At 40.4% G+C, this 19187-nt stretch overlaps 1 protein-coding gene and 1 gene segment (V, D, J or C); one reads left to right on the top strand and one right to left on the bottom strand.

The window, feature by feature from the left end:
* The window catches only part of LOC308550065 (immunoglobulin lambda variable 1-40-like), a 429946-nt gene that overhangs the window by 269631 nt on the left and 141128 nt on the right, over positions 1 to 19187 (top strand).
* ZNF280B (zinc finger protein 280B) lies at positions 310 to 17888 on the bottom strand. Its single transcript, XM_081123422.1, has 3 exons — positions 17767 to 17888; positions 14420 to 14480; positions 310 to 5012 (listed from the first exon to the last, which is right to left on the bottom strand). The coding sequence occupies exon 3, from the start codon at positions 4941 to 4943 to the stop codon at positions 3339 to 3341; it is 1605 nt and encodes a 534-aa protein (XP_080979548.1). The 5' UTR covers positions 4944 to 5012; positions 14420 to 14480; positions 17767 to 17888; the 3' UTR covers positions 310 to 3338.

Here is a 19187-nt window from a genome sequence, read left to right as displayed (position 1 = left end):
TGGGAAACTATCCAGTACAACTGAATAACAATTCTCTTTAAACATTCTAAAGAGAGACATTCATTAAGCAGTATATTCATTACCTTCAGTGGTAAAGCATTTTTCATTGAAACCAAGAACAAGGGGGCCCATTTTCACATTGTTTTGAAGTTCTGGCCAACGCAGTCAGATTAGAAATAAACACAATTGGAGGAAAGGCCAAGAGTTTACATAGTGTGCTAAAAAATATATATATATATTTAAACTAAACTAAAAATATGCCATGTTATTGATAAAAAGACAAATAACAAAAATATTTTTTTTCCAAAATAACATTTTATTACTATAATTACTATTTTACTTACAATTTTTGGCAACAATAATAAAATAAAATTTATCTGAAAGAACGAGCAAGCCAAATAGACACGGAAATTCACAGAGGGTAATAACAAAATAGTAATCTTGACAGCTATTCAGTATATTTGTAAACAAAACAAAGTGACATTGCTTTAAAAAATAGAGAGATATCAATAGAAAAACAGAGAAAGCTCCTGAAGGAACTCAACTCGCTCTATTAATTTTCTTTTGGTTGCAGGCACAAAAGTGGACTTGAGCTAGCTCAATTCTAAGAGAGAAGCAAAGCCCTTAATAATTATCCCTTCCCAGCTTTTCATGAAAACCTAGGATATTTAACTAGATTAGAGAGGGGGAAAAGGAGAGAGGAGACATAAAGTGTCTTTAGGAGAAGAAAAGGGGTGGGAGTCAAATTTCATTGGCACTGTCATTTTAAGAACATTGATGAAGGTTAATGAATCAAAGGAAATGTCCAACGATTAATTAACTGAGGTAGCAAGCCATGCAGGTCTAAGGAAAGAACATTCGAAGACAAAGAATAGCAGTTGCAAAGTCTTTGGACTGGGAAGAAATGTGATTTGCTTGAGGAAAACCAAGGCCAGTGTGTCAAAAACAGTGCATCATTGGGGAAAATGGTAGAGTAGCATGGTACAGAATGAAAAAGAGAGGAGGTAGGCAGGGGTCATATCACTGAAACCTTGGCAATAAATAACAATTTGTATTCCTTAGGGGTATATTTTAGTGAAATAGCAAACAACAGTAACAGTTGATAAAACTAAGCAACCACAAACACATAGAACAAACAAATTTCATATTTTTACCATCGAAACAGAATAAGGGAAATAAGTAGCAAAGTCTGAAAATCTAGTTATGCACAGAAGTTTCCGCCTAACACCAGAACAAGTGGAACACATACACACACACACACACACACACACACACACACACAATTTTTCTACCCCTAAAGAAAGGGGTTCAGGCTAAAATTTTAAGCAAAGTGCCTTGGCCCAAGCTAACTAACTGAAAGGGCCTAGTAAAATGTTCAAAGTGCAAATCCATCAATGAATTAGTCAAGCATTGAGCAAATACAACAGAATCCACACAGAGGATATTATCTAAAACCTGGACAATACACTCACAGCTACTTTGTTGTCTAGTCCTTCCTCCTCAACTCTAAGGGGGATGCTAAACCCTTGATGATTATAACTTCCCAGCTTTTTGTGAAAGTGTAAAGAATTTAAATAGATTAAGGAAGAAAGAAAGGAGTGGGGAGAGATAAGGTGCCTTTGAAGAGGAGGAAGCAGGGGAAAAAGGTTTCCCCTGGCTTAGATCCATAACCAGGATCCCGGATTCCTTGAGTGGTGCACAGAGGCTGCTAGGTACCTGGGTCAGGGATAGAAGAAAGGATGGCACTTGAACATACTGAGGGGAGACTCAACCCTGGGAACCCACAGAAGCAGCCAAGGCCGCCGATGTTCAGAAATCAGTACTGAGCGGGCACTCCACAGTTCTATGAAAGAACCCTTGGAAATGGGAAAGGAAGAAGCTCTCCTCAAAGTATATTCATATATTAGATAGGTGGATAGATCAGATGAAGAGCAGTAACTCTACTACCTAATATTTATTGAAATAAAAGGGACATTTCTTGCACATTGGAATGTGTCAAGTAAGACGCAAAAAGTATTAATATCATAAAATGGGAAATTATACACCCAAGAGAATAGTAACTGTTAACTGTAATACATTCATGTCCAACAAGAAAAGATAAAAAATTACGAACTTCACATGTTCAATTAGGATAAGATACATGAACACAGAAAAATATAAGGAAAAGCCCTGTAAAAAGCTTAATTTTAGCAAGTCACCCTGGGCTATTTTTATCCATTTACCTACTGTTCCTGGACAACCGCCATTCAAATCTGAGCTCAGTCCACAAACTGGGCAGATACAGTTTGGCCCTTTTCAGTTAAAACTATGAGTCCAGTACAGTTCAAACTATGGATGTGAGGGCTTCTTTGCCTTGGGAAACTTCTACTTGTTCACTGCTGTGGCTGTGGGGGACATAGCTCATTCTGACCAAAGGCCAGCCAGAAAGGAGAGGGGAAGGAACAAATGGAATTCCCTGTGGAACACTCAACAAGAGGTTCACTGGCACCGGGCCCCGTTCTATTAACTATCTCTGCTTCTCCAGCTGAAGCCAATGATACAGTGGTTGGCTGATGTCTGCAGGAACCCCTCACCAAACATAGGCATTTTATTGTAATGGTTCTGCTTTCTTGGATGTACTTGGGCTGGGTAAAGACACTGACACGGTATTCCTTCTGCCTGTCTGCTTCAAGACAAGTAAATGTGTGCCTCTCTCTAGACTGGGAAAAAGAGCCACTGCTCTCCATTGACTAATCTCCCACTTTCTGGTCCCATTCATGCCACAGCTTCTCCCTCAACTTCTCCCGACCCAGGCTTTCAGAGCCAGGTTATTTTAGGCCGCACGACAGAGGCACTTTTGGGAGTTCAGCAGTAAATAGGACCTTGCCATAACAAAGCCGTTCCAGTTTGACTAGAGTTAATATAATAATCTTCAAGGCATGGAAAAAGTAAAAAATAAAATTACTTTAAAAACTCTACAGATTCTATATACAGAAAAAAGAGCTTTCACACTCACAAGTAACATGAAATAGAAAAATAATAAATAGGTTTCTGACCTTTTTTTTCTTTCACATACATATACACACACAAGCACCTTTTATGTGTTAAGCCAGATACAGTCACATAAAAACCAGGTAACACATTTTTAAATAACATCTCAAAATTCATATCAAACAATACTGTATTTCATGAATTTTTTTAAAAACCTCATAAATAGTCCATTGGTTTCACTATTTTCAAACCTATTAATGTATGGTTTGTATTTTTTTATTTATGAGGTTTTTCACTTTGATTAAAATACTTGCTTTAAATTTCCTGAAAATGGGATGAACGCTTTTTTGGTTTTTTTTATTCTACTTTTAGGCCTGGGGGGGTGATGGTTCAGAATCAGATGTGTTTACAGTAATGGATGCTACTTCCACTGACCCTGCTTGAAGAGGTCCCAGTGATACTTGAATAACAACTTTGGTTTCAGGAGGCAATCCTTCTAGTTGCTCAGGCTTCTTAAACATTTGATGGCACCGGGTCTTGTGCTCCATTTTCTCCTTGAAAGTTAGAAACTGCAGTCGGCATTTGGAACACTGGTGAATACTCTTTTCCCAGTGTCCTCTGTAATGATACATGTAGGGTGTTGCCGCTTTGAAAATTTTGAGACAAAACGGACAAAGCAAATTCTTAGTGTTTTCATGGCATGTTCTGAAATGTGTTTCCACGTCAGCAAAGGCCGATGATCTGTAATTGCAAACCTGGCACACATAGGGCATTTCTCCAGGCTTATGGTTGTCCTTCATGTGCTGTAAGAGAACCTGATCTGTTTCAAATGACAATTCACAAATTTTACAGACAGCAGAGGGCTCCTGGGCAGTGTGCACACTTTCAATGTGACGCTGCATCTGGAAGGGAGTGAGAAACTGCCGGTGGCAGTGCTGGCAGGTGGTGTGGTTTTTCCAGTTGTCATCCCTCTGCTTCTCAAGTTCCAAATGGTGCGTCACGTGATTCATAAACTTGACATTTTTTAGAACTTTCAAGCAGCTGAAGCATTTAAAGGCTGTGTGAGTCTTCTGTTCTGGCTGCCCATCTCCTTGATGCTGTCCGTAGTAAAAGTCATGAAGTAACATGATCAGGTTTCCTTTCTTGGTATCGACAGTCTTGTTTTGATTTACCAGGCTCGAAAAATCTGTTTTTGTCAGTCTATTTTCCCCAGCAGGATTTATAGTCTTGAACTGGACACTGTCCTTTGGAAACGCTATTGGAAAGGGTGCTCCATTCTGAATAGGGCTTAATGAGGTATGAACACCATTTGAGGGTGTGCTTTGCTGAGGAGTCACTGTATGAAAGATCCCCGAAGAAGACAAAACTGAAGAATGTCCCCCTGTGATTTCATCACTGAGTTTAGGATTTTTGGGATTTATGCTGTTTACTTCAGAAGTGCAAAGTCGCTTTGATGCACAAGGACTTTTATTCAGACCTCCTATAGAAAGCGCTGTTCCCACTGGATGCCGCAATGAACTTGTGAATGTAATCAAAGGAGAGCATAACTCTGAAGAGCTATTAGGCACAACTTGTGGTGAATTACTTTTATAATCAGGCTTAGACAAAGGCTCAATAATAATAATAGGACTATCTGTTAATCTTGATTCAGACTCAGGAACTGGCAAGACAGTCACTGCTTCTGATGGAGAGGTCGCATGATGTACAGGCAATTTGTGATCAGTATCTTTTCTGAGGTGACCATACTTTTTTCTCCTTGAACATGAACCCGGGGTGACTCTGTTCAAAATGTTTGAAACGACTGGTTTTGAATGTGAAGTCACCCCAACAAAGATCAGCTCGGCGTCTTCATTTACATGTTCCACCCCAACAAAGATCAGCTCGGCATCTTCCTCTACTTGTTTGCTTCCTTCTATGCTCTTCTGTGGCTCCGGCTCTTGTTCTTCCTCACATAACATACATGATGGTTCCATTTTCTAATTTTTTTAATTCTTGAAAGGTGTGGCCACAAGTCCCAGTGCTTCCTTTATATAAACTGCCACCTGAGTACAAACAACACTACACATCAGTAAGTACGTAAAAAAATGTGTTCTCTCATTTAATTCTCTCCAAACCTCTAACAGTTATAAACATCCTTATTTCACAGATAAGGACACTAAGACTCAAAGAGAATAAATGACAGATTAAAACTATGATTACAGCCCTGGCCTGTCTGGCTCAGTGGTTAGAGCATCGGCCAGCGGACTGAAGGATCCCAAATTCGATTCCGGCCAAGGGCATGTACCTCGGTTGCAGGTTCAGTCCCTCCCTGGCCCTGGTGAGCATGAGGCAACCAATCGATGTGTCTCTCACTTTGCTCTCCCCCGCCCCCCCATCCCTTCTACTCTCTGAAAAGCAATAGAAAAAAATATCCTCGGGTGAGGATTAAAAAAACAAATTAAAAAAACAAAACAAAACTATGATTACAGGTCAGTGTGACTCTAGCATTAAGCTCTGTCCTATGCTGATTATGACCTCTTCTATTAAAGAAGAAACACCCTCCAACAACTAATCACTAAGTGAAATCATAGGTAAAGGACAAGTACTTCTTACAAAGGTATCATTACATAGTGTTTAGAAACACAGCCTTTGGAATCAGAGAAGGTTAAGCTGGAATTCTAAGTCAGCCACACAGCAACTGCATCTTCTTTGGCAAGTTTATAACTTTTAAATGTGTTTTTGTATCTTAAAGGCAAAAATTCTTATTTCTTAGAGTTAAGGTAACAGCTCTTTTCAAAAAGCACCAACTATTCAATGGCAGTTTGTTTTGTAGAAGAATTGAGGAAAATCTACATTAAATGCACATTCTCATTGGATTCATACATACTAATTTCATAAATATTAATATACAAAAGTGTGAAATTCAAAGAATAGGCTAAGAATACCTACAGATAGTTAACCCACAGTATAACTCAATGTCAAGTACTTAGCACACACCTAACAAACTGGGAATGAACTCTCTTGATAATTTCATCCCAACTCAAGGCCTTAATTATAATCCATTCACTGGTATCTCCTAAATTTCTCCCTCCAGTCCTAACTTGTCCACTGAAGTTAAATCCAACAGTGCTTTCTCCCTCCTGCACCCTACCTCAGTGTCTTCTCCATATGGTAGGCAAAGTGATTCTCTTAAAACAAATCAGATTATATCACTGCTCAGCTCAAAACTCTCTAATGGCTTTCTGGTTAACCCAGTGAAGGGCCAAATCCATCCAATGCCTATAACATCATGCTTCCAACCATGCATATCACACTCCATCCAATTATCTCACCCTCCTCATATCCACTACACTCTAGCCACACTAACCTCCTTGCTACTTCTTGAACACAAGAAGAATGCTTTACCTTGCTTAGGGCCTCCGTATGTGCTGTTCCTCTAATATGAATGCTCACCATCCATATATCTGCATGGCTGGCTCCTCAACACATTCAGGGCTCTGTGCCAAGTCTTCTGAGAGAGGTTCTCAAACACTCCAACCAACTTCTAAGTCCTGATATCTCTTCCCTTCTTTCACCTTTAATCCCTTATTACCACCTAAGGTATTATAAACTTTGTTTATTTATCTTGATTATTTCTATTGTCTATCCAATAAAATATAAACTTCAAAGGGCACAGATTCTCTTTGTTGACTGCTATATCCTCAGCACAGGAGATCAACAAATACATAATTTGTTAAATGAATTAATAAGTAGTATTTATTAAGACCCTTGATTTGTAGAGCAGATTGTGCTCCATTAATTTGATGTTTTCTATGAATTTACTCTGAGAACCTTGTCCACATCAGAAACTCTATAGGTCAATAAAAGATTTAAAGCTGTTAGCTTATTACAAACATTTTTTACTACAATCTATAGTAGAAACAAAACCCATTATATGGTGAACCACTACATAAACACATATAAATAATAATTGCCTTTACTACATGGGATGCTTATTCTAATATTTTCTATTTCATTTTTCCTAAATTGACCATGACCCATAAATTCAATTATGATTCATCAATGGGTAACACTACCAATAGTTTGAAAAACACTGGTTTTAGGCTAACAAATGTAGGCACTTTAAACCACAGTTCATAAATCACCAACTTCTGAAAACAATGTCAGAATTCATTATAGCCCAATGTGGATATCTTCAAACCAGCATAATCCAATCTATAAAGATTAAACTGCATCTAATATGTGCCATGCACCTCTCATTAATTTAATTATATAATTTTGGAACATACAGATATCTAATCCTGCAAATGTGTGCACCAACTTGGAATAGATTTTTAAAAGATATATAATATTAAGCATAATAAAAATTATTCTTTCCCTCACTATTCCACAACTATATTTTGCCTGCCCAACACTGATCTGACACTAGCAAGCACTGACAGTACTTAATGCATAAAGAAAAAAAGTGGTAAATGTATGAAGCTTACAGTCTAATGTGTCATAAATAGTGATTTATAGCTTTAAAACTAAGATCAAGTAGATAATTAGGATATGTAATGCAAGAAAACATGATGCAGATTTGAAAACATTGCTCTTTGGAGTCAACAAAAATGGGTTTGTCTGTCTATATACAACTTCAGTCATTTAAGTCAAGAATGATGCCACATAGTTCAGTGTTTCTCAATCTAAGTACTATTGACAATTTGGACCAGATAATTCTTTGTTGTGGGGGAATATCGAGTCCATATAGGACATTCAGCAGCATCCCTGGCTTCTACCTGTTAATGCCAGTACCAATCCCCTGGTTGTGGCAATCAGAAAGGTTCTGTGGGACTTCTTCCTTAATCTAACCCTCTTCACAGGATCACTTGTACATTCCTAGTAACTACCTTCTAGGTGATTCTACATTTATACTTTAATATCCTCTCTAAATATATATATATATATATATCAAAAGTATTAACATTCTTCCTAACACCATAAAACTCAGAAAATAATTTGACAAGTAATATGACCATCAGAATTATCTGAGGATAGACTTCTAAAGCCTAGAAGTTTATGATTCACCTAAAGTTATATGTAGGATTTGGAAATAGAGTTAGCACTATAATGTGTGATTCCTGAATTCTGGTTCTGTGTTCATTCCAAGAGAACTTTAACTTAATTAATGTCTATTTTCTGACGATGCTGCTATTAATTGCTTAGTCTCCAAGGATCAAAGAACCTCATTGGATTCATTTTTACTCTCCTTCTACTTTATAAAACCTGTTCTAACCTCCCCCAGCTCCCATCAAATTAATCACAGAAACTTAATAGTGATTCTAACTAACTTTTTAGAGCACTGGTCATTCTAACTACATATCACTTCCATTCCTATTAAAGCTCCTCCCCTCAAATTCTAGGTTTAGGTCCACCAGTTACTTCATGTTTGTACATCTGTAATACACTCCAAATTGTTCTGTCTTATCTGTCTATCCTTCAAATTAAACAGGAAATCACCACTATCTGAATCTTAAAATACCACTGTAATTATATCATTCCTTTATTCCTAAATGTTAAATGATTCCTCCCACTCTTGGCAATGTATTTTAGGTTTTGCTATGGACTGAACTGAATCCCCCTCCCAAAAAAATCCATGTGTTGAAGCCCTAAACCCCAACATAAGGGCATTAGAGATGGGGTCTTTGAGAGGTAATCAGATTTAGATGAGGCCATGAGGGTGGGGCTCTTATGATGGGATTAGTGCCCTTAGAAGAAGAGATTGGAGAGCTTGCTTCCTCTCAGCCCACCCCCAATGAAGACACGGGGAAGAGACTGCTGTCTTCAAACCAGGAAGAGAGCACTAGCTGGGGAACTAAATCAGCCGATACCTTGATCTTGGACTTCCCAGCCTCCCAAATTATGACAAATTCCTGCCGTTAAAAAAAAGAAAACATTGAAATAAACAAGTTCTAGTAAGATTGCTGCATTTGGATTCAATTCAATTTGGTTGGATTTCTAGCTATTTTCCATAGTGATTCCCCTTCCATCCATCCAATAATTCAAGATGCAAAGTTAAGAGTAGAAAAAGAACCAGACATAAAGCAAATAAATTAATGAGTTCATTTAAATCAAGCATGACATTAGAACATGGGAATTTTCTTACCACTTCTCTAGTGTCCTTATTTTCTACAATTTATCAGAATCTTGAGATATTGGGGTTAAAAGGCTAGAACTGTAAAGACCTACTAGATCTAAGGGGTCAGTCCTAAAAAATCACTTCACACCACCCCACCAAGGAAATTGCCAAGGGCTGTGGGAGGAGCCAACGTGAAGGTTTCATTCCAAAGACAACTGACAGGTCAGCTGGTGATGACCCACCTCCCAGGTTATTGCAGTGCATTTAAACAATGGCCCTTTTAGTGGGTCTTTGTTATTATCACCAGCTTTTCTCAGGCTTCTGTCCTTGAGTAACTTCCTAAGATTAGGCCACCAGGACTCCTCTGGTGCCTAACCTCACCATCTTCCCTTGCGGCTGACTCTTTTCACCCCAGTGCTGCTCCTCCAAGTTCCTGTTCCACCTCCCTCACTTTCTCCCCACCCACAGCATCTTTGTCCCTTCCCCACCACTGTCCTTCTCCCTTCCTCCATTAACCCCCACACATTTGCTGCCTTAGAATTTAATGCCAATTAAACACAGATCCTTGGGGAAATGGGAGCTTCACAGGATCCTTAAAACTGCAGTAAACATTTGCATTCCATCCTAGGGTAACTAAGTAAAACAAAGATAATTTTTTCATAATTTTTTTTTACTTTTGTTTTCTTTTTCATAAATCAGCTCAGGATGGTAGGGAAATACACAAATAGGGCCTAAGCAAACTTGGGAGTCTAGGATGAAAACTACTACTAAACCAAGGTTGTTCTTTGTCAGAAGACATGACTATTTCTAAAGAATGTACTAATGTACTAGAGAAGCATCAAAGATTTATAGGCCCTCACCACCATTTCCATTCTTGGTGCCTCTCTGACCTCTTCTCCCCACTATTCTAACATCATTCACTCTAATTCAGCCACAGCGGCTTCCTTGCTGCTTCGTAAACATTCCATTCAGGTTTTCTGCCTGAAACTCTTGTCTCCCAGATATCCTCATGGGTAACATTTCTATCTCCTTCAAGCCCACGTCCAAACTTACCTCTCCATGAAACTTACTCTGACCATCTATCTAAAATTACAACACTCCTATCTAGCAACCATTCAACCCCATGACACAGCTCTATTATAATTTTCCTAATTTCATAACATCACCTGTTATTTCACCAGAGAATGTACATATTTATTGTATTTACTATGCTTCTTCTTCCACTGGACCCTTCCATTGGAGAAGTTGTTTTGTTTTTTCGTTTGTTTTGTTATTTTTGTCAGTTTTGTCCACTGATTTCTCCCTAGTGCCTAGAACAGTCCTGGCACACAATAAGCACTCAAGTAGTCATTTAAAAAAACCACAGTTATCTAGAATTATAAATAAATTCAACAAAGAAAGGTGGGTTGAAGAAATGGGTAGGAAATGATGAAACCTGATAAATAGCCAATTTTCAAGTCTGGGAGCCACTGAAGTATACTAGTATAGCAAAGTCAGAGCCCTGCTATTTTGGGAGTCAGGAGAATGATGGCTGGGGCCAGATTTCATCATTGGGACCAAGAGTTTGGGCAAGACTTTTTCAAAGTAGTATGGTTAGTCCTACATGGGATCTTCTCCCAGGCAGGGGAGAAATTCAGCTGTTTTCCCTTTCCTTCCTTTCCTCTCAAGAATAGCATCTTAGAAGACATCACACAAAGGAGATATGAGCAGAGTGACAGTTCAACCTAAAAGTGGCCTCTTAGATCAGAGGCAAGTTCTTTCACTAAGACTGTTTGGAAAGGGTATAGAAGTTATCATGTGAGTGGTGATCAACTTAAAGAGGGCCTATGGAGAACCACAAAAAAAGACAACTAAAGAAAACATACCAATGTCAATTTGTTAAATGCCAGCAACAAGGTGAGTTCAGAGGGGAATGGCAAGATAAGGAAGTATAAAAATCCACTCCTTCCTAAAAGCAAACTTTACAAAATCAAGTTTTTTTAGATCCTGGAAATTAACCAAGTACTTGCAAAAATCAGAGGATTTTTGTGGAAAACAGTTTGGCAATTCCTTAAGAAGTCAAGCATAGAAAGATCACATGACTACAAAAGACTACTTCTAGGTATATACCCAAAATAATTGAAAACATTCGAGTAAGTACATGTAATGTGCATGCATGTTGATAGCAGCACTATTCAGAAGGTGGAAAAGTGTAAACACAAATGTCGATCATAGATGAATGGATAAAACAAACTGTGGTATATACATACAATGGAATAATATTATTCAGTCATGAAAGTAATGAAATATTGATATATGCTACGGCCTAGACAGACCCTGAAAATGCAAAAAGTAATAAAAAGCCAGACAAAGTCAGGATCACTTATAACACACAGGCAAAAATTCTCAACAAAATACTAGCAAACAATTTCTAACAACATATAAAAAGGATCATACACTACAACCAAGTGGGATTTACATAAGGTAATGCGAAGTTGGTTCATTATACGAAAATCTACCAATATTACATCATTTTAATAGAATAAAGGACAAAAGAAAAGCCACATACGACTGCAGAAAAAGTATTTGACAAAATCTTCCCCATGATGGGAAGGAAAACACTCAACAGTTAGGAACAGAAGGGGATTTTCCAATTCAGACAGAGGGTGTCTGTAAAAGACCTACAGCTAGCATCATATTTAATGGTAAAAAGCTGAAAGCTTTCCCTCTAATACCAGAAAAAGATAAGACTGTCCACTTTCACCACTTTGATTCAACATTATATTGAATATTCTATAACCAGGGTAATCAGGCAAGTAAAAGAGCACTCGGATTAGAAAAGAAGAGGCAAAACTAAATTGGACATTGGAGATGACATGATTTTGTATATAGAAAATCCTGAGGAATTCACACATTCAAGCATTAGAATCAGTAAGTTCATCCAAGTTGCAGAAAATAAGATTAATACAAAAAAATCATTTCTATTTCTATACACTAGGACTCTGAAAATGAAATTACATTTATAACAGCATTAAAAGGAATAAAATACTGTCCTGGTGAAGTGGCTCACTTGGCTGGAGCATCACCCCATACATCAAAAGATAGTGAGTTCGATTGCTGGTCAGGGCACATATCCAGGTTGCAGGTTTGATCCCCAGACAGGGCACGTTCAGAAGGCAACCGATAGATGTGTGTTTTTTTTCTCTCTCTCTCTCAAATCAATTTAAAAAAACAAAAGCACATATGCTTGGGTGAGGATTTTAAAAAAATAAAAAACACAGATCAATGGAATAGAATTCAGACTGGACCCCTGCCACACACCATATATACAAAAAGTAACTTAAAGTGATCGTAGAACTAAATGTAGAGCTAAAACTATATAACTCTTTTTTTAAAAAAAGTAGTAAATAGTTTCTTAAACAAGACACCAAAAGAATAAATGACAAAGTAAAAAATAAACTATGATACTGTATCACCTCACATTCATTAGGATGGCTGCTATAAAAATAAATAGAAAATAACAACTGTTGGCAAGAACACGAAGAAATTGGAATCCTTTTCCACTAAAGTTGGACTGTAAAATGGTATAACTGCTATGGAAATCAGTACAGAAGTTCCTCAAAGATTTAAAAATAGAACTACCATATGATCCATCAATCCCACGTCTAGATATATACCCAAAATAAATGAAAGCAGGATTTCAAGAGTTATTTGTATGTCCATGTTCACAGCAGCACTATTCACAATGACCAAGAGGTGGAAGCCACCCAAATGTCCATCAACTGAAGAATCATTTTTTAAAATGTGATATATACATACAATGGAATATTTTTCAGCCATAAAAGGGAAATTCTGTCACATGCTGCAACATGCATGAACCTTGAGGACATGTGGTAAATGAAATAAGCCAGCCACAAAAAAGACAAATACTGTATGATTTCACATATATGAAGTATCTAAAGTAGTCAAAGCAACAGAAAAGAAACAAAAAGTTGAATAGTAGATGGATACCAGGATCCAGGGAGAGAGGGAAAAGGGGGTTTGTTGTTTAATGAGTAGAGTTTCAATTTTGCAACATGAAAAAGTTCCAGAGATCTGTTTCAAAATGCTGTGAATATACTTAACACTTAAAAATGGTTAAGATGGTAAATTTTATGTTATGGGCTTTTTAGCACAATAAAAAAATTCATTAAAAAAATGGGCAAAGGATATAAACAGACATTTCTCCAAAGAAGATACATACATAGCCAATAAGCACAAGAATTACTGCTCAACACGATTAGTCATTAGGGAAACATAAATCAAATCACAATCAGATACTACTTCATACCCACTATTGGCTATAATCAAAAAGAGGGACAATAACAAGTGTTTCAGAAGATGGGGAGAATTTGGAATCCTCATTTACTGCTGGTGCAACTGCTGTAAAATGGTGCAGCCACTTTGGAAAACAGTTGGCAGTATCTCAACAATTAAATACAGAGTTACCATACGATCCAGCGATTTCACTCCTAGATATATGCAGCAACAAACTGAAAACATAAATCTACACAAAACCTTGCACAACAATGTTCAAGCATCATTATTCATGGTAGCCACAAAGTGCAAACAATCCAAATGTTCATTAATTGATGGATGGATACACAAACTGTGGTAATACAATGGAATATTATTCAGCCATAAAAACTAATAAAGCACCACGGCACATGTATGATATGAATGAACCTTGTAAACATGATAAGTGAATAAAGCCAGACGCAGAAGTCCACATAGTCTATGGTTCCACTTACATAAAACATCTAGAAAAGGCAAATCCTCACAGACAGAAATAAACCAGTAGTTCTCATGGGATGGGAGAAAAAAGGAACAAGGAGCCATAGTAGGTTGAATACAAACACACACAAAGTAACAGGTCCTATTCCCTGAAGCATGTACATGTTTCCTAATTTGGAAAAAGGATCTCTGCAGATATAATTAAGTTATAGGTTTTGAGATGGAGAATATCTGGTTCACACAAATGGGCCCTCATTGCCATCACAAGTGTCCTTCAATTTCAAACCCTAAAGAGTGAATTTTACCTTATGTGAATTTATATCTCAATTAAAGAAAAAAAATGCTTACCACTCTCCTCCCCCACATCCCAGTAACTGAAACTGAGACAGGCTAGTAAGCCAGGACAAGTGGAACAGGGAAACCGAAACAGAGAGCTGAACAAACTGGCCCAGCAATTTACAGCAGACACAGAAGGTCACCTCCCTAGAGATAACATTTAGGCCTCAGTTGTATTTCAGTCAACACCCAGAAAAGCTGCAAAACCACGTAGGCAATGCCTGGACCAGCTGCAATAACAAAAGAACTCCTGAAAGAACATACCTGGAAAACTGATGAATATTCTGCTGAAACTGTTCCCTGACACCTCCCGGAAGATTCCTTCCTGCAAGAGAGAGAGATAAAAGCCTCAAGACAAACGATTCAGTGTCTGTTCTTCTTCCCCCTCTTCTTCCCAGACAGGCATGCATCCCTAAATTCTAAAGGACCCCACCAGGCTTGCTATCAGGGAGCAATGGGCAGCGGCAACTCATCCTGAACTAACCGCCTGAACCTGTCCCAAAGGCCCCTTTTCTCTGACTTCTTAGTGAGCCAAAGCAGCCCAGCCCAGGATTATTTCCCTACCTAGTCCCTCTCCTTCTATCCTAGGCCCTTCCTTGTTTCACTGTCCCCAGCTTTAATAAACATCCTCGAAGAATCACCTGGACTTGTACTGGGAAATCTTTCCTGCACAAAGTCAAGAACCCACACACTGCCCGGCCAGGCGTTGCTCAGCGGTTGAGCATCGACCTAGGATCCAGGAGATTGTGGTTCAATTCCCAGTCAGGGCACATGCCAGGGTTGTGGGCTCGATCCCCAGCTGGGGGCGTGCAGGAGGCAGCTGATCAATGACAACTCTCTTATCACTGATGTTTCTCTCTCTCTCTCTCCCTCTCCCTCCCTCTGAAATCAACTTATATTTAAAAAAAAAAGAACCCGCACACTACCAGCCAGCCCTAGACAGACCCATTTAGGGCCAGGTCCCCTTTCTGGTAATAATACTAAATTCAAAGCCCCTAAGCAGACTTCATTCATGTAACAAAGAGTTAGAATTATGGTAACAATGCAAACTGATCTAGCCAACAAAGAGAATTAAGCTGATATCAGGGGGTCAATTTATAAATTTGCAGTGGAGGCATACCTTCCTAGGGATGGAAGGATACTTCTTGCAGAGTGGACATTTTTCTGATACTAAAGATTTGGAAGACCAAATTACCTATAGTCATGTGCCGCATAACATTTCAGTTGAGACAGACTACATATACAAAGACAGACCTACAAGATTATAATGGAACTGTTGCAGGTGGCAGGAATGGAATCAGGTATTAGACCCATGGGGTCAGACTGGACCTGAGTTCAACAACGCTGGTACTTCAGTTCTGGCTAGGAAAGAATTCAGAGCCAGACTCAAACTGTAAGAGAACATTTATTTGAAAAATCACAGAGGCAGAAGTAGTAATTCGTAGAAGAAACGGGCTTAGGAAACAAGTTATAGAGGTAAAGGAAGGGCCCTTGGAGCTTGGGAGTGAGGAATTAATGGTAATATGTCTAGGAGGGTGGGAGGGGAAGGGAAAGGAAAGAGAAAGGAAAAGGGAAAGGCTCGGTTGGGTGTGTTCCCGGGAGGGAGAGTGCTCAGGGTCCTCCACCTTAAGGGTTTTAAGGGTGGAGATTTTAGAGGAGGTCCCAGGGGAAGATCTTAATAGAATATTCAGCAGCTTTCCAGGTGTGTCCTTTCAGGGTCTAGGTCTCCACTAACTGATTGGTCGGGACCAGGGCAGAGGGTCATTATTCAATGCTGGTCCTTGAGGTCAGCCATGGGATAGCTTGTCTGGTTTTGCTGCTGCTCTGTGGCCTGGAGCTGAAACACAACTGAGGCCTAGATGTTATCTCTAGGGAGGAAAGGTCAGGGGGTCCAAACTTCATGACCAATGATATGCTAAGGGAGGAAATGTCACCCTGGGACAAGGTCCCACCCTACAGTTGTCCTTTGCTAGGCACCCAGGACTTTCCGCCCTGGTGACCTTCTGTCCCTGGCCCATCATCCTTGCTCTGCTCATGTCTTTCTAACAGCCTACCATAGAACTAAACAATTTCTATTGCCTACTGATGTCATAGTGCTACATATTATATAAATATTTATCATTGTTACAACTGCCTACAGTATTCAGCACAGTAACATGCTGTACAGGTTTGTAACCTAAAAGCTATAGGAAAACAGAATTTGTCACTCTAAATGTGTCTGTTTGCCCTAAGAATTATTTTAGGCTGGTTAATTTTAAGAAACACCAGACTTCAGAGAAACTGAAAACCAAGTAGAAGTTACTCCTTGTAAAAGACATTTTACAATTGGAAGGGAAATCTCCAATTGTAACGGTGTCTCCTGGCAATACCAAGAAGAGGTGGGTGACCTTATCTCTAGAAATTCAATGCAGACTTACATTAAATAATTCCACCCACTTATGGAGGATTTGGATATAGACGGGGTAGAAGCTGGGTACCAGTTCACACGCCTATGAGTCAGTAAAGACTGAAATCGTGAATGCCTCGTATTGAGTAGGTTATTCTGGAACATCATAAAAAAATCACCACTGAGGTAAGACAATTCTATTAACTGGATGATCACAGGATATGCCCATCATACTTTTCCAGACATACCGTTTTTACTGAACGGGACTATGCAATATACAGATTAGTTTTCATTTGGGGAAAGAAGTTCTGAAATATCCCCAGAGGCCATCAATTGGAAGTCCTCAAAAACAAAACAAAACAAAACAAAAAAACAACCCACAAAACTACTGGGCAACCGTGGGAAACGGGGTGGAAAAGAAAAGCTCCCCGAGTTCTTTGGAGGGGATAACTGTAAAAATACGTCAATGGCTAAGTTTCCTTGGTGTAGTTAAGTTAACGTGTTGCTTTTCACGTTGCTCCTACATCTGCAATGAACGTATGTGACGTTCTGGTGGAAAAGAAAACAGAACTCTTCCTGCAGCCTACCCTATGTCAGGAAAGAAAGCATCTGGGAAGGGGCCAAACAAAAGCCCCCCTCACCCCGTCCCCGCCCTCGGAGACACTCTGGTAGGGCCCGGGGTGCGCTAGAGCCCAAGCAGGCTCGGGAAGAGAACCGGGCGCTGGGTCGGGGGACAGAGACCGATAAACGGATGCTGAAGCGCTTCCAGGGCCTTAAAGGGTCTGGATCTACAGATGTTCGGGATGGGGGCGCCGCTGGTTGCAAAATCGGTGTGAGGTTTTCACCACGAGGGGAAGCCCCGCACGGGACCGCGCGGGAGCAGAGGGAGGGGAGGGCACAGGCGCCCGGACAGGCCCTGGCTCCAGACCTGGGGGATGGGGCCGCGGTGGGGGAGGAGAGGCTGCCAGGAAGCGGCGCCTGAGGCGATTAGGGAGGGGAGTGTGTGAGTGTGTGTGTGTGTATGTGAGAGTGTGTGTGTATGTGAGTGAGAGAAGGGGCTTCAGATCCGCACACGGCGGCCGCTCCCCCGGCGCGACACGGGGACAGGCCGCTTGGCAGTGCAAGGACCGGCGCGGGTGTCGTGCGTGACCCGTGCAGCCGCGGAATCCCTTTCACCTCCCCTCAAGGAACGCTTGGACCGCGCCGCGCCACGCCCCGTCCTTACCAGCCCGGGTGCGCGGCGCTCCCCGCGCCGGCCGAGGCGCTCCCCGGGTGCAGCCCGAGGCGACGACGTCTCCTCAGGCCCCAGGCGCCGCCGCCTCCACACCAGCGCCCGCTGGAACCAGTGACTGGCTGCCAGGTGCGGGCGTGAGGCCGCCAGGGCTCCGGGCGCTGCGATCTGATTGGCCGCGAGGATGGGCCGGGCGCATGCGCGCGCTCTGGCTCCCGGCGGGGACCACTGAGGACGCGGTCAGGCCAAGAGGGCTGCGGGCAGCGGATAGCTGAGTCCCTGGAAGGGTCTTGGGAGGCCAGGGAGACACAGAGGCCGGGGTTCAGGCCCAGAGGACAGGCTCGCAGTCCACCAGGGGAGAGGCTTGCCCACCTGGCGCGCCCCTCAGGGTGCTCAAGTGTGGTCTCTTTTCCACAGGAGCACTGTGTGCCTGCCCTTGGCGTAGGGAACTGGACCATGCAACTGCATCTTGCCCTCCGTTCTCTTCAAGTTGCATCTGGGGCCAATCCAATGCAGCCTGCAGCCTGCAGCCTGGTTTTGTGAAGCTCGCAGCAAGCTAGGAATGAGCTTTACATTTTTTGGAAGATTTTTAAATTGATGTTTAGAGAGAGAGAGAAACATCCATGTGAGAGCCAAAGCTGCCTCCTGCACACCCCCGACCTGGGATCAAGCCCGCAACCAGGGCGTGTGGCCTGACCAGGAATCCAACTGGCAGCCTTTCCGCCCTGTGCGGGTCCGTGTCCAACCAACTGAGCCACACTGGCCAGGGAGAGCTTTACATTTTTTAATGGCTGGAAAACCCACAAAGAGTATTATCTTGTAAAGTGAAATTATATGAAATTCAAATTTCAGTGTCCATAAATAAAGTTTTATTGCACACAGGTCCTGGCCATTCCTTTAGATACTGTCTGTGGCGGCTTTCCTTACCTAACAGCAAAGTTGCCTCACTGCCAGAGGTCATGTTCACAAAGCCTAAAATATTTACTGTCTGGACCTCACAGAATTATTTTTAATTGCTCAATTCTGCCAGAACTATATCTTAATAATCTTTTGAAATAACACTTTTTGGTTTTGTTCATCTATAATGTCATTTCTCCCCCTCTATTTTATTTATTTCTTCCACTCTTTATTATTTATTTCTTCCATATCTCTATAGGTTCTGTTGTTCCTTTTTAAAACTTTCTGAGATAAATAACTAATTTGTTTAAATTCCTTTATTTCTTTTTATGTAATCCTATAAATTTACCTCAATTTACTTGTGCCAATTTAACTGCGTTCCACAATTTTTGCTTTATAGTATGTTCATTATCATTTAATTCCAAGTATGTCCTAATTTCCCTAGTGATTCTCTTTTCATGCAAGGGTTATATAATAATATGGTATTTATTTTCCAAATCCATGAGATTTTTAAAAGC

The sequence above is a fragment of the Miniopterus schreibersii genome (genome assembly GCF_964146895.1).
Source record: "Miniopterus schreibersii genome assembly, chromosome: 20".
In the NCBI taxonomy this organism is placed as follows: domain Eukaryota; kingdom Metazoa; phylum Chordata; class Mammalia; order Chiroptera; family Miniopteridae; genus Miniopterus; species Miniopterus schreibersii.
The sequence above is the reverse complement of the archived record's forward strand: the minus strand, read 5'-3'. Positions and strand labels throughout refer to the sequence as shown.

Coding starts and splice junctions, on each gene's coding strand:
- ZNF280B (XM_081123422.1), bottom strand. CDS start 4,943: ATGGAACCATCATGTATGTTATGTGAGGAAGAACAAGAGCCGGAGCCA.